The following is a 12654-nucleotide window of genomic DNA, read 5'->3' as shown; positions in this document are numbered from 1 at the left end:
ACGTGAAGTGTTGGATTTTCCTGATGATGCAGACACTCCTACAAGATTCCCAGAAAGGATGGTCAAGGGTTGTATGCTACGGATGGGATATGATGGTGCATTGAACAGCGCAAATTATTTAAAGTCAAAGTTTCGAAAGCCATATAAGTTCATTATTCATTCAGTACTGCAGGCTCTAAGCCATTGCAAAGGAGGTTATGACTTAATGCGGGATTATCAAATGAATATGGTTACAGCGTTGTTTTGAACAAGAAGTACAATTTCTCTCACATTGTATTTCACTACATGGCCGAGAACATTACAACGAAGAGTAGAACTTGGCTTTATCCAAGATTTGTGCAAATGTTGATAGATCACGCTTATTCTGATATTGAAAGAGATGTAAACAATGATTTGTTGGTATTATCTCACATGAGCAATGGTTCGTTGAAGCTGCTAGCTAGATATCATCCGAATCATCCTGAACCGAAGAAGATAGCTGAATTTTTCGGATTCATCAAGGATGTGAACTATGTTGATCCAGATCCAGTGAATCACCAAAACTGGAGGAATGAAGAGGAGATGAAAGAAGCTGCGTATGCTGATGAGTAAAAAGCTCTTGAAGAATTCAAAAGTACACAAAATGATTGGTTTGTGAAAGAATCGAGGAAGAGAGGCGAGAAAGCTACTCCAAAAGCACAAAAGGGAGAGGGTTCGTCTTCACAGCCTAAGAAACGTCAAAAGAAAGTTGCAAAGACTTTACTTATTGATGAACCTGATGTGGAAGAACCAGTACCAATAGCTGAGGTTGAAGTTGAACATGATGTTGAAGCTGAAGCTGAGACTGAAGCAGAACCTAATATTGAAGTTGATGTTCATTTATCGCCTAATTCTAAGAGTTTGCTGAAGAAACTTAAGGCGTTTAATGCACAGAAAGACAAAGCAGATGTTGATGCTCAGAAAGGAAAAGTTGCTGATGATATAGAAGGTGATGACGTGAACAAAAGTACAACAAGTTCTTCTAGTTCTTCTGAAGATGAAATAGATGAGGTAGAACGTGAAAAGAGAATTCAAGAATATATTGCAAAAGAAAGGCAGTAAAGAAAGAGAAAAAGACAGGAGAAGGATGATGATGCATATATTCCATCTCCTGAACATGTATCTGAATCTCAATCAACTCCTTCAGGTGGTAGGAAGAAAGCTAGTGCTAGAAAAACGATTGTTTCTCCAAAGATAAAGAAAGTTACTCAAAAGATCAAGAAACTAATGAAGATTGTACTTAAGAAGAAACCTTCCTAAGAACCGAGTAAACCACCATCACCACCACCTGAACCGATACCACATCAATCACCTATTCATTCACCACTTCATCAATCACCTCCAAAACAACCAACACCACCAAGACAACCATCACCATTACATCTTTCACCACTTCATTCACCACAACAAATTCATACTATTACACCACCACAAGAACAAACCTTACTCACATCTCAACAAATCTTTCAAACACCACCACCTTCACAACCTATTGTTCAAACAACACCGGGTTCTTCGGGGTACAAAGGTTTTCCAACAGTTCCTTCGAACTTGAGTATTGGTCTTGAAGATATTGGAGACTTTGATTTTGCAAATACGGCACAAGTGAAGAGTGTTGAAAAGAAAGTTGATGATGTGACGAATGAAAACAAAAGATTGGCAGTTGAAAACAAAAGAGTGGCTGATCGTGAAAAGATTCTCGAAATGCGTGTAAAGAAGTTAGAATCTGAAAACAAGTCTTTATTGAAGAAGATAGATACAGATCATTTTGAAATTGATGTCTTGAAGGTGAGAGTGGCAGAGTTAGAGGAAGAAAAGACTCGCTGAGATGAACAGAACAAGTACTTTGAACTAAAGAACAAAGAACTTGAAGCTGCGAAGGCGTTGAAGGAACATGAATTTTATATGATGAACAAAGTGATAGAAAGTATGCTCGGGAAGTCGATAGAGCAAAGATTTGAAGAAATTCAAGTTGAAGAAGTCAGGGCTAAACGCCAAGCTGAAATTGAAGCTCTAATGAGAGATAAAGGTAAGAGTGCTGAAGGCAGTGTTGCAGTAGCTGAAAGATCAATCGTTCCATAGTTAGTTGTTGAAAATCCTGTTCCGATATCAGCCGTATCTGCTGTTTTTGATGAAGACGTATTAATTAAAGATCTGGGTAATGATGATGAGGAAGTGGAGGATGATAGTGAAGAGGATGATGATGAAGAGAATGACGATGAAGAGGATGATAAAGAAGAAAAAGTTTTTTCTGCGAGTAGTCATGGTTCTGATGATGACAATGATGACGATGACAATCAGGGTGGTACAGGAGTTACTGTGACTGAAGCTTCAAAAGAACAAAATGTTGATGATTTAATGAATGATGATGCGAATGAAGTTTCAGGGGAGGCTGATGGAGAGGGGGAGCATGTTGATGATCAAAACGTTGATCAAGTTGAAAAGTTGATTCTTCGAATAGAGCCTCATGTTGAAGAAGGTGAGATCAGGCATACTTACACATTGGATGAAGTCCTTAAGATGTTCAATGTGAATGAAGATGAATTTAATTTTGATTTCGAAGAAGAACTGAATGCTTTTGACATCAATCATCAACCTGAATATGAGTACAAATATGTTGAAGATGCAGATGTGTATGACAGAGTTGAGGTTTAAGATTGTACTGATGAGGAGAGTATGAATGAAGATACTTCTCAATTTCCAACACTGATGGAGTTCTTCACCGAAGAAAATAGAGATGACCTGAGGAGGAAAGTAGCTGAGATCCTGAAAGATAAGAATTTTGATGGTACTCCAAAAGATCTTCAGAAAGAAGAACGTAAAAAGTGGTTCAAAGATAGTCATGAAAGGAAATTCAAGCGCCCGCTGAAGTATTATCAAAGAGATAGGAGCATTTCACTGGGTGATATCATTAGTTGGGGTTTTCTACCTCACGTTAATGCATATACAATTAGAAGAGAGTGTGGCGTGCAGTATTTTGAACGTTTACATGATATTATGTCCCTGCCATGGTTGGATGTAGAGGAGTTATCGAAGGTGAGAACCTTAGGGTATCCAGTGAGGAAAATGATGCAGCCATGTGGGGCTTGATAAAGTTTGAAGCTCTGAAAGACTTCAAGCATTGGAAGCCGCATTACCCTAAGAAAGTTAGAAGACTGAATCCTGAAACTGGTAATGTAGAGATTATCTTGAACGTGAAAAAGCCGAAAGCGATGAAAAAACATACCAGTGCCCAAGATGGAACAGGAGTTCTACATAGGTTTCATGGGCTGGGTGTACAGTTATATCTTAACAGAGGTTGTGATCACTTATCGAGCTGGAAAGGAAATCAGAGAGATTTTTATCTACGACCCGATGTGGTTGGTAAATTGTTCAAGGAAAGATATAGAGTGCTTGTTTGTGAACAAAATCCGCTTTCAGACTGAAGACAGAGAGCAGGCGATGCAATTCCAGAAAGTAGTAACTATTTGCATTCAGAAAGGCATAAATTCTGAAAGTAAATGGAATTCTAAATGGTGGTCAGTTGAAGAGAAAGAAAAGAAGAAAGCTGATCGAGAAAGAAAGAAACTTGAAGAGAACAAAGGAAAGTGGATGAAGTTGCAGGCTGAAGAAGCTAAGAAAAAGAAGAAAGAGAACGATAGGCTGAGGAATTTGCTGAGAAAGAAGCCTAAGCAAAGAGACGAAAGCTTTAAGTCGCTGTGAAGACCCGAAGACCAAGACTGAAGACTCGGCTGTATCTATGGGGGAGTTTGTTAGTGCACGATGTCTAAAGCCTACGTCTTAGTCTTAGTCATGCTTGTATAGGGTCTAGGGGTCTGATATGTCAGTTATGTATAGTGCAGGGGTCAAAATGTAAAAGTTATGGTTTAAGGTAGTGATTCCGCTTGAAATGACATGTTGTCATTTCAAGCGAAATCAGATGTTAGTGATTCCGCTCGAAATGACAGCATGTCATTTCAAGCGGAATTAGATCAGTATATATATGTGTAGTTGTTTCTCTTTTGGCACGGAATCACGAAGTTGTAGTCGAACTGCTGCCGGATTTTCAAGTGAATTTTAATGAGAAACAAGTGTTAAAAGTGATATTCTGTCTGCTTCTACTCATTTCTCTCTGATTCAAACTGTTTGTTTGTTTCCGCCACTCAAACAGTGATATTTTGACTCTGATTGACTCACTAGATCGTCAATATCGGTCCTACAAAATGTGTGAATATAATATAATGCAAATGTGCATTACATATAATGGATTACAATTTTTTAAACAAAAAAATTGACATGTAATACGTTTAGTCTCGAACCGTATAAACTGCAAATGTTGATGTTCTGTCCCAGTTGAAGTGGTATCAAAAGATTCTGATACAGTAACACTTTCAGATAGATAACTTAACACTGTCTGATGTAGACATAGAGTAAAAATATGGATTTAGAAGTTCTGAGGAACATGCCGACTGTCGATTGTTTTAGACGTAACCTTGTGACTGTCAACTGTATTATCAGCAGATTAACCAACAATGTCAGCAGCACCAACAATGTCAGCATCAGATGTATGAGGAGAATTATCAGAGAATGTATGAGGAGGAACATCAGATGTGTGAGGTTCGACACGTGATGAATTAGGATGCCATGTAGAGGATGTAAATGGTGGATTGTTAGTCGTGAATGCTGTCGGAAACACCATGCCAGGATGTCGCCGATGTGAAATTTGGTGATACGATTGAACGCCGTCGGTTATCGTCGTGGATGAATACAAGAACTCTGTTCATCAGATGAATGAAACCCTAAGTTAGAAGATGTGTAATGTGATCAGGCCAAGTGAACAGAGCGCATGTTTTTATTAGACAGCACATAATTAGAATTTTGCCATGTGTTCACACTGGTTCTCGTGGTTCTCGCAATAAAGGGTAGTTCCTAACGGATCCTTATCTTATATATATATATATATATATACGGGATCAGGAGAAAACGCTCTAAAGTGTGAGAACGGTGAGAATGGATCCTTGTTGAACACGTGGCGCGCGATATAATTAGGGAGTAGGGGATTTTTTGTCATTTTATCTTACGCTTTTCCAATTCGGTGTCACAATACTGCTTCATTTTGGGCGTTTAAGATTTTTTGGCATTAACCAAATTCAATAATTACATGGCGTTTTACTGATCTCATTGTATTAATCTTTTTGTTTCACATAGATAATATTTTGGCGTTTATGGCGTTTCCAAATCGTCGGCCATTGGATCCCAAGGGCCAGAATATCTCTCTGAATGGCTTCATCCATACTAAGTATGGCCACGACTTTTTAGGATGATGGCCCGTTGTTTGTTCTTAGATTCAATGGCGTTTAGATTCAATGACATTTTAGACAAGATGGCCCATTGTTCTATTATTGTTTATATATTTATGGCGTTTGTGGTATCTTGGCGTGTTACAAGCGGAAAATTATATTACAACCACAGGGGAAAAATAGAAGCGAGAAAAATAAATTAAAAATCCTAATCGGATCTCTCTTCACAATCTTCACTGTCATCAGTCTCCCTCTTCTTTAATACTACAAGAACTGTCACCAAATATATGGCGTTTTGTTTTTGGTCTGATTATTTTGTTTGCTCGTTTGTTGAAGTGGCTTTGTGGATGTTGGGGACATAGATCGATGCCGTGTGAGTGGGGTTTTCATTTTACTCCTCAAGACTTCAACTTTATCTTCATCTTTATAATCATCCCACTCTTCAGTGTCATTGATCTCTTCTCCTCATCCAAGCCTTCTTCAAGAACAAAGAACACAAAATGACATATGACTCTCATCAGTATCTTTTTCTTGAAGATTTTTCCATCTCATGCAGCAAAATCTTACTGAGTTACTCCTCTCACCTAACAATCCATTCAGTGAAACTTCACGCAGAACAATGCTGAATATCTAAGAAAGCATGTTAGCCATCTTTGATTTTTTTTTTAATTTTTGGCTTTTTATAGTGAGTGGTATTTAGGAACATTGGCGTTTGTGTTTTTGGTGTGATCAAATGGAAGTTGCTGAGAGGTATCATTTTATAGGATGGCGTGTAGTTTAGGCGGGATATTATTATAATAAAGTATTTGTCGTTTCAGTTACTGTTTGTAATTACAGTTTTTGATAAGCTTTATCTCTGATGTCTGTAACATGACCCATCTTTCAAGTTTGGCGTTTTATATTTTAATATAATAAATGTTATTAATAATAAAGTTTCCTTTGCTTCAGTTTACTGTTTTGTAGTTACAGTTTGTGTCAACTTCATCTTTTGTCGTTTCAATTTACTCTTTGTAGTTATTGTTTCTAGTAACCTTTTCGAGATTTTGGCGTTTTGTATTTTTAATGAAGTTTTATATAAAGATGGCACTTTGTTCTATTCTCTTGTACCTTGTTTTTTATACTTTTTTTTGAGTTTTTTATAATACTTGTCCAAAGTAATTTTATTATAGTTTGGGAGTTTTGGGGCGTTTTATGGCGTGATGGCGTTTTCACAAGCATTTGTCTGTGTGGCGTTTTTATTATATATCGCATTGTTATTATATAAAAATCAACTGAAAAAGAAAATTAGAAAAAATATAAACAATTGATCTTCCAAATCTTCACTGTCACCGGTCTCTTTCTTCTTTTGAATCATCTTCACTGGCTGTTTTGACTTTTGTATTATTCTTTTTTTTTGAAGTAGCTTTATTGTCGCCGTTTAGGAGCACAAATGACATGACTTTTTTGTTTGAAGTTCATATTTATCTTCATCTTTATCTTTAACTCACTCATCAGTGTCATCCGTCTCTTCATGCCATTCAAATATTCATCTAGAACAAAGCACAGAAAATGACATAAGTCTGACATCAACCTCTTTTCTTGAAGATTTGTCCATCTTATGCAGCAAAATGTTATTGAGTTACACCCATCAGCTATCAATCCATTAGGCAAAACATCGCGTAGAACAATATCGAATATCCAAGGAACGATGTTTTACCATTTTTTATTTTTTAACTTTTTGGCGTTTTACCGATAAAAAGAACGCCACTAAATAAAAGTACCTTAAACCTCTAAAAGTGGTCATGCTAAACTGAATAATGTTTTGCTGTATGAGATGGACAACATTGCTAATCATCAGTTAAGAAAGATGTCTAACAATGTTGTCCACCCCATTCAGCTAAACTTTATTGAGAACAAAACTGAATCTCCAAGAAATGATGTTTTTGCAATTTTGTGGTTTTTGTATGTTTTTGGCGTTTATAAATTGGATGGAAGTTGGGGATAAAGTCAATAAGATTTTACTCAATGAGATAGACAATATCCTCACTTAAGGATTTTGTCCATCACATTGAGCGAAACCTTACCGACAACCAAACTGAATTTAAAAGAAACGTTTGTTTTAGGAATATTTGATGTTTAGGTTTTTTGGCGTTTCTAAGATGAATGATATATATTAAATATGGCGTTTTGGGTTTGGTGTGTTTAATGGAAGGTCTAAGATGTTGTATATATAGGATGTTTTTGGCGGTTGTTTTAGGCGGGATTTTATTATAATAAATGCTAGTAATTAAGTCTTGTCATTTCAGTTACTGTTTGTTCAACTTTATCGTTTAAAAAAAGTTTGGCGTTTTATATCTATGGCGTTTAGATTAGGGATGATGTTTGCTTTTGTATTTTAAGGCGGGAAGTTAATGGCGTTTTAATCATGATTTGTCATTTTCAGTAGAGAAGTCAAAAGACCCTTTTACCCTTAATGAAGTGCGTCCCACATAACAAAATTGATGTTATTTATGAAAACGCCATCGCGCAATCTAGTCCATTGATTGTTTTGATCTGACGATCCATAACCGTTCTCACTGTTCTCACACTTTTCACAGTTTCTCTAAATCCTGACCCTGTATATATATATATATATATATATATATATATATATATATATATATATCTGTGTGTGTGTGTGTTATATATATATATATATATATATATATATATATATATATATATATATATATATATATATATATATATATATATGTGTGTGTGTGTGTGTGTGTTATTTTTTTAAAATAATTTAAGCACATACCAATTCCAATATAGGCCCATTATGAAATACTTTTTAATGGTTTATAATTTAGTCCACTGCCCAATACTAATATGATTTTAATAAACTCATTAGATTGGTAGATCGCGGTAATCTGCAAATAACGATGTAAATTGTATATTAATCATACTAGACAGTTGCTATGAAGAGTTGATCCAGCAATTTGCTATGAAGAATGCAAGGAGGGCTGCACAAATCATTGGTTAACTATTAACTTATTAGTTACTACGGTATGTAACTCATTAGAATACTATGATTTTGTCATTATCCTAATTGCATTGTTTATCAAATACTACATTTTTTGTCATTTTCGTAATTATATTGTTTATCATTATATGGGCACATTTTTCGAGCTCGAACATGGTACCTGAATTCTTAGAGACACCACTGAAAACACGATGTGGATTTTCCTAACATTGAAAATGTTTATACCGAAATCCGTTTAGAAAGAACATCGTTTGTCCCAACTAAATGACCTAAATGAACCTTTGAGTTTTGAAAAATAACTAAACAACATCTTGCCTTTGTACAAAGTATAATCCCATACCTCAATTACATCATTTCTTTTGCCTTTGTAAACGACATTCAGAAACCTGTAATGGTCACTGATTTGGTATGTCATAGATACATTATCATGGAAGCATTATAACAATACCAACAAATAAGTTCAACATAAAGAAAAATAATACACACTACTTTTATAATATCAGCTTGAAGGTACAACAAAACATTAAAAAAAATCCAAGCTTTTGTATGTTCTTGGCACATGTTTTTCCATCATAACATCAATCAGATCATTTGCCTACATGTAAGGACTTGTTGGTATCCATGTAGATATGAAACATAATTTTTTTTGTGTAAAACTTTTGTTAAGAAAGTGACTTTTTTCGTGAAATCGCTAGCAAAACAAATAATAATATTGTATGAAATAGCTTACCAAGCACACATGATCAGAATAAAATATAAAGATGTGATTATTGGGCCCGCTATTTAGTGTTTACAACCTTTCCACTACCCCCTTTAATTTCCATGCAAAATAGCAAAAAGATTGTGTCAAAATGCAGCTAATGAGATTCAAAAATAATTCACATTAGTAGAAATGTAGGAGTTAAAATGTTTACCTTTGTCACTCCATGCTATACATCATCACCATCTAGGCTACTAATTAATAACGATTCCAGGGAATGGTTTACTTCATTGTTTGCAGGGGCGAAGGATTCAAGGGGGGTGACCCCCCAAACTTTTCGCGTAGTAGTGTTACGTATGTACTTTTCGTATAGAATTTTTAGGTATGTACATTTTCGACCCCCCGGTTTTATAAAAAAAATATTTATATAGCCCAAATAAAATATTTAATACAAAAAAACCCAAAATCAGATCTATTCAGCCCAAATCAGATTGTTATGTTTATTATAGCCTAGAAATCATTATATAAAGCCCAAATTAAAAGCCAACCTAACATTCTAACAAAAAAACCCAAATCGCTGGATTGGGGATTACGAACAAACAAAAAGAAAACCAGCGTTGTCGCTGAGAACAGAAAAAAAAGGGCAGCAACTGGTGTTGTTCGACTTCGAGGAGACGAGGAAGAACCGGCTGGGTTGCGCTACTTGTGGTCTTGTTCGACTTCTTCAATCTTCAAGGTATGTGGTTTTTATCTTTAGGTTTAAGTTAGGGCTTCAATTTATGTGATTTAGGTTGAAATTAGGGGTGAAATTGGCAGATTTTTTGCCCTAAACTTGTTGAATCTTTCTGTAACTATTAGAGTTTTAAATTCAGGGTGATTTGTTTTATTAACTTGTGTATTAGATTATGCTATGGGGAAGAATAATGTTTTGGTGTATTTGTTCATTTGTTTGTTAAATAATGTTTACGTTTTAATGTTTGAGAACGTTTTTATTTTGATATTAATATTTGACCCGACCTGACCCGAATCGAATTACCGATGTCCGACCCGAACATACACCTCGAAACTACACGATAGAAATTTTGTTTAGGTCTGTTACCTTTCGACCCCCCGGTGGAAATTTTCAAGCTTTGCCACTGATTATTTGCATTGGGGACTAAGCGAGTGTCTTTGAGCTTCCATATAAATTTGCAAGTCTCTAATATGTGGTGGTACACCACTACGAGGTTAGCATATACGCTGGGTGGCCTTCAAAATAGCCTTCTGGTATGGATTAAACGGGTCGGGTTAAGTCCGACTTAGTGGATCACTTTTTGTGCATAAACATTAAATTATTTATGTTGCTACAAAAAATATAAGACGAGAATAGTGACATGACTGGTTAGGAAAAAGGGTTCAAGGGTCTCGATTTGCCTAACGTAGGTCTTGGGATCCCTCCACGTATGCAATACGTAGGGTTGGATCACTGTGTTATTGCTTGCTTTGGATTCTGCATTGAGGAATATTCAACCCAGAATGTTTTTATGCAATGTGATTGTGTTCAAGTGGGTGAAGAATAGAACATGCAAGAAGCAAATTCTAGAGAGAAGAAGTGAGATTTCGGAATGGCCAGCTGAATGACAATGCGTTGTCATTTATAGAGAAAGGGCTGACTATAAGAAGAAACCTTTGACTAGTGATCCATGGTTGCAGTGGAGGGTTTACCCTTTTTGGTAGGTTAAAAGCTTCGGACCTGCGGGTAAAAGGATGTTTCTTCCTACATGCTCTTTTTGCGGCTGAGTGGGAGTTCACACGTAAAGTGTGATGTGACCCGGCACTGTCTCATGCTTTTTGCTGTTCACGATAGTTGGTCAATTCCGAACCCTTTTATCTTTCAACCCTTTAAGCTATATTGCATTCTAGTCAGTTCATTAAGCTTGAGCTACACACGTCATCAGCCCCCCAAGTCAGAGGTATTTAAGGTGTAAGCTCAGATTCTTCTGACTTTTGTGCAACATTTTTTGTAGCTCAAAGGCTTCGAGGCTTGAAGGGTTACTACTTCAAGGTTTTTGGCGGTATCAATTTCATATTTGAATTTGATTAGATAGTTGATGTGACTTATGAAAGTTTTTCAGGTGGCGGTTCTCTTTCCCATGTCATAATAACCGCTGGGTCTTATTAATTATCTCTTTAACTTGTCATTCAAAATTCATAACTGCCATTTTCACTATCATCTTTCTACAACAAGATTTCCTCCATTATCTCTGTTTAATCGTCCATGTTAGTTTCTTATTTTTCCCTTTTCTGATTTTCCTTGATCATCCTTCGGAGCAATGAATGCGAGGAAGGATATGGGAGGAAGTTACTCTCGATTAACACAAGCGGAAGTCGATTCCTTTTGTGAACATTGGGGTATTGGTTCATCCGTCAATCCGGTCGCTCCGGGTTGCGATAAATCTATTGATCAATGTCCACTGGGTTTCATTGCTTTGTGTTGTCACCATTTTGAGTTTTCTAATCTCCGTTACCCTTTTTCCATCTTTGTCCTCAACGTTTTGGAGTATTATCGCGTATCCTTTGGACAGTTGCACCCTCAAGGGGTTTCTAGGGTTTTACACTTTGAAGTTTTGTGTCGTGCATTGACTTTAGATATTATACGGAATAAGTTTGTAAGGACTACTGATGATGGGAAGAGAAAGGGAGAGGATGATAACTCACAACGTTCTGATAAGAAAAAGAAAGGTAACTTTGGTTTTAAGAAAAGCTGCAATCAGTCGGGTGAGAAGCCCTTGTGCAAGACCTGCAAGAAACACCACTTCGGGAAATGCAGAATGGATTCACAGGCTAGACCCTGTGGAATCTGCAAATCAAAGTGTAACACCCCCAATATAGATATTAAAATTTCAGTAATATTCAAGATAAAATAACTAGGAATAAATAACCTAGTTAGTTATAAGTCTTGAAATAATAAGAAAAACATGGTTAAAACACCCTTTATGCAAACTTGTGTGAAGTAGAGGGACTAAAATGTCTAAATTGGAAACTAGTTTTTATTTAATAAAATGTCTACACCAAGACACACACTCTAAGTATGTGTTCTGGTCGATACAATCGCAGGAGCCAAGGGGCTCTCCTACTCAAAACCCTAACAAGCACAAAATCAACAAATTGGAAGGGTAAATCGAGCCCAAATCGAAATCCAATTATAGATTAATGATCACCGCAGTAAAGGGATCATAAGGTATGTAAAATTTCGTTGTTTGATTTCATCTTGAATTCTAGATGAACACATGAGAATCGAAATTAGAGCTTGCATGATCATTGCTTGGATGAAGTTGGAATAAAATCATGTCTAGGGGTAAACCCTAGTCATTATCTTGTTGAATTAATGATTAAACTATGAAATTCATGATTATCCACCATGTGTGTAGTGGGTTTTGTAGAAAAATGATGAACACTAGAATCATGATTAGTAAACTAGTGTTATTTGAACTCTATGAAGTTAATCTTGATATTGAACTATAAGTTAGATGATTGACTAGTAAAAGGTGTTAAAATCTTGGCTAAATAAGTAGTCATGAACTTGATTGTTGATTTAGTGAAATTATGCCCTTTAGGTGTTTGTTGAAATGCCTAAAAGAAAGCTAGATTTGGTGATTTCGAACGAAACG

General features: G+C 36.0%; 1 protein-coding gene across 1 annotated transcript; it reads left to right on the top strand.

Moving 5' to 3' along the window:
- The first annotated feature begins 285 nt into the window (after window positions 1–285).
- LOC110924751 (glutamic acid-rich protein-like) lies at window positions 286–2673 on the top strand. Its single transcript, XM_022168744.1, has 5 exons — window positions 286–587; window positions 648–1036; window positions 1280–1806; window positions 1876–2047; window positions 2132–2673. The coding sequence occupies exons 1-5, from the start codon at window positions 286–288 to the stop codon at window positions 2671–2673; spliced, it is 1932 nt and encodes a 643-aa protein (XP_022024436.1).
- Window positions 2674–12654: the final 9981 nt, after the last annotated feature.

Source organism: Helianthus annuus, chromosome 17, assembly GCF_002127325.2.
Source record: "Helianthus annuus cultivar XRQ/B chromosome 17, HanXRQr2.0-SUNRISE, whole genome shotgun sequence".
In the NCBI taxonomy this organism is placed as follows: Eukaryota; Viridiplantae; Streptophyta; class Magnoliopsida; order Asterales; family Asteraceae; genus Helianthus; species Helianthus annuus.
Note: the sequence above shows the minus strand (reverse complement) of the source record. Positions and strands in the feature narration are given on the sequence as shown.

Coding starts and splice junctions, on each gene's coding strand:
- LOC110924751 (XM_022168744.1), top strand. CDS start 286: ATGGCCGAGAACATTACAACGAAGAGTAGAACTTGGCTTTATCCAAGA. Junction 588..647: donor GAAGCTGCGTATGCTGATGA/GTAAAAAGCTCT, acceptor GAAAGAATCGAG/GAAGAGAGGCGAGAAAGCTA. Junction 2,048..2,131: donor AGCTCTAATGAGAGATAAAG/GTAAGAGTGCTG, acceptor TTCCGATATCAG/CCGTATCTGCTGTTTTTGAT.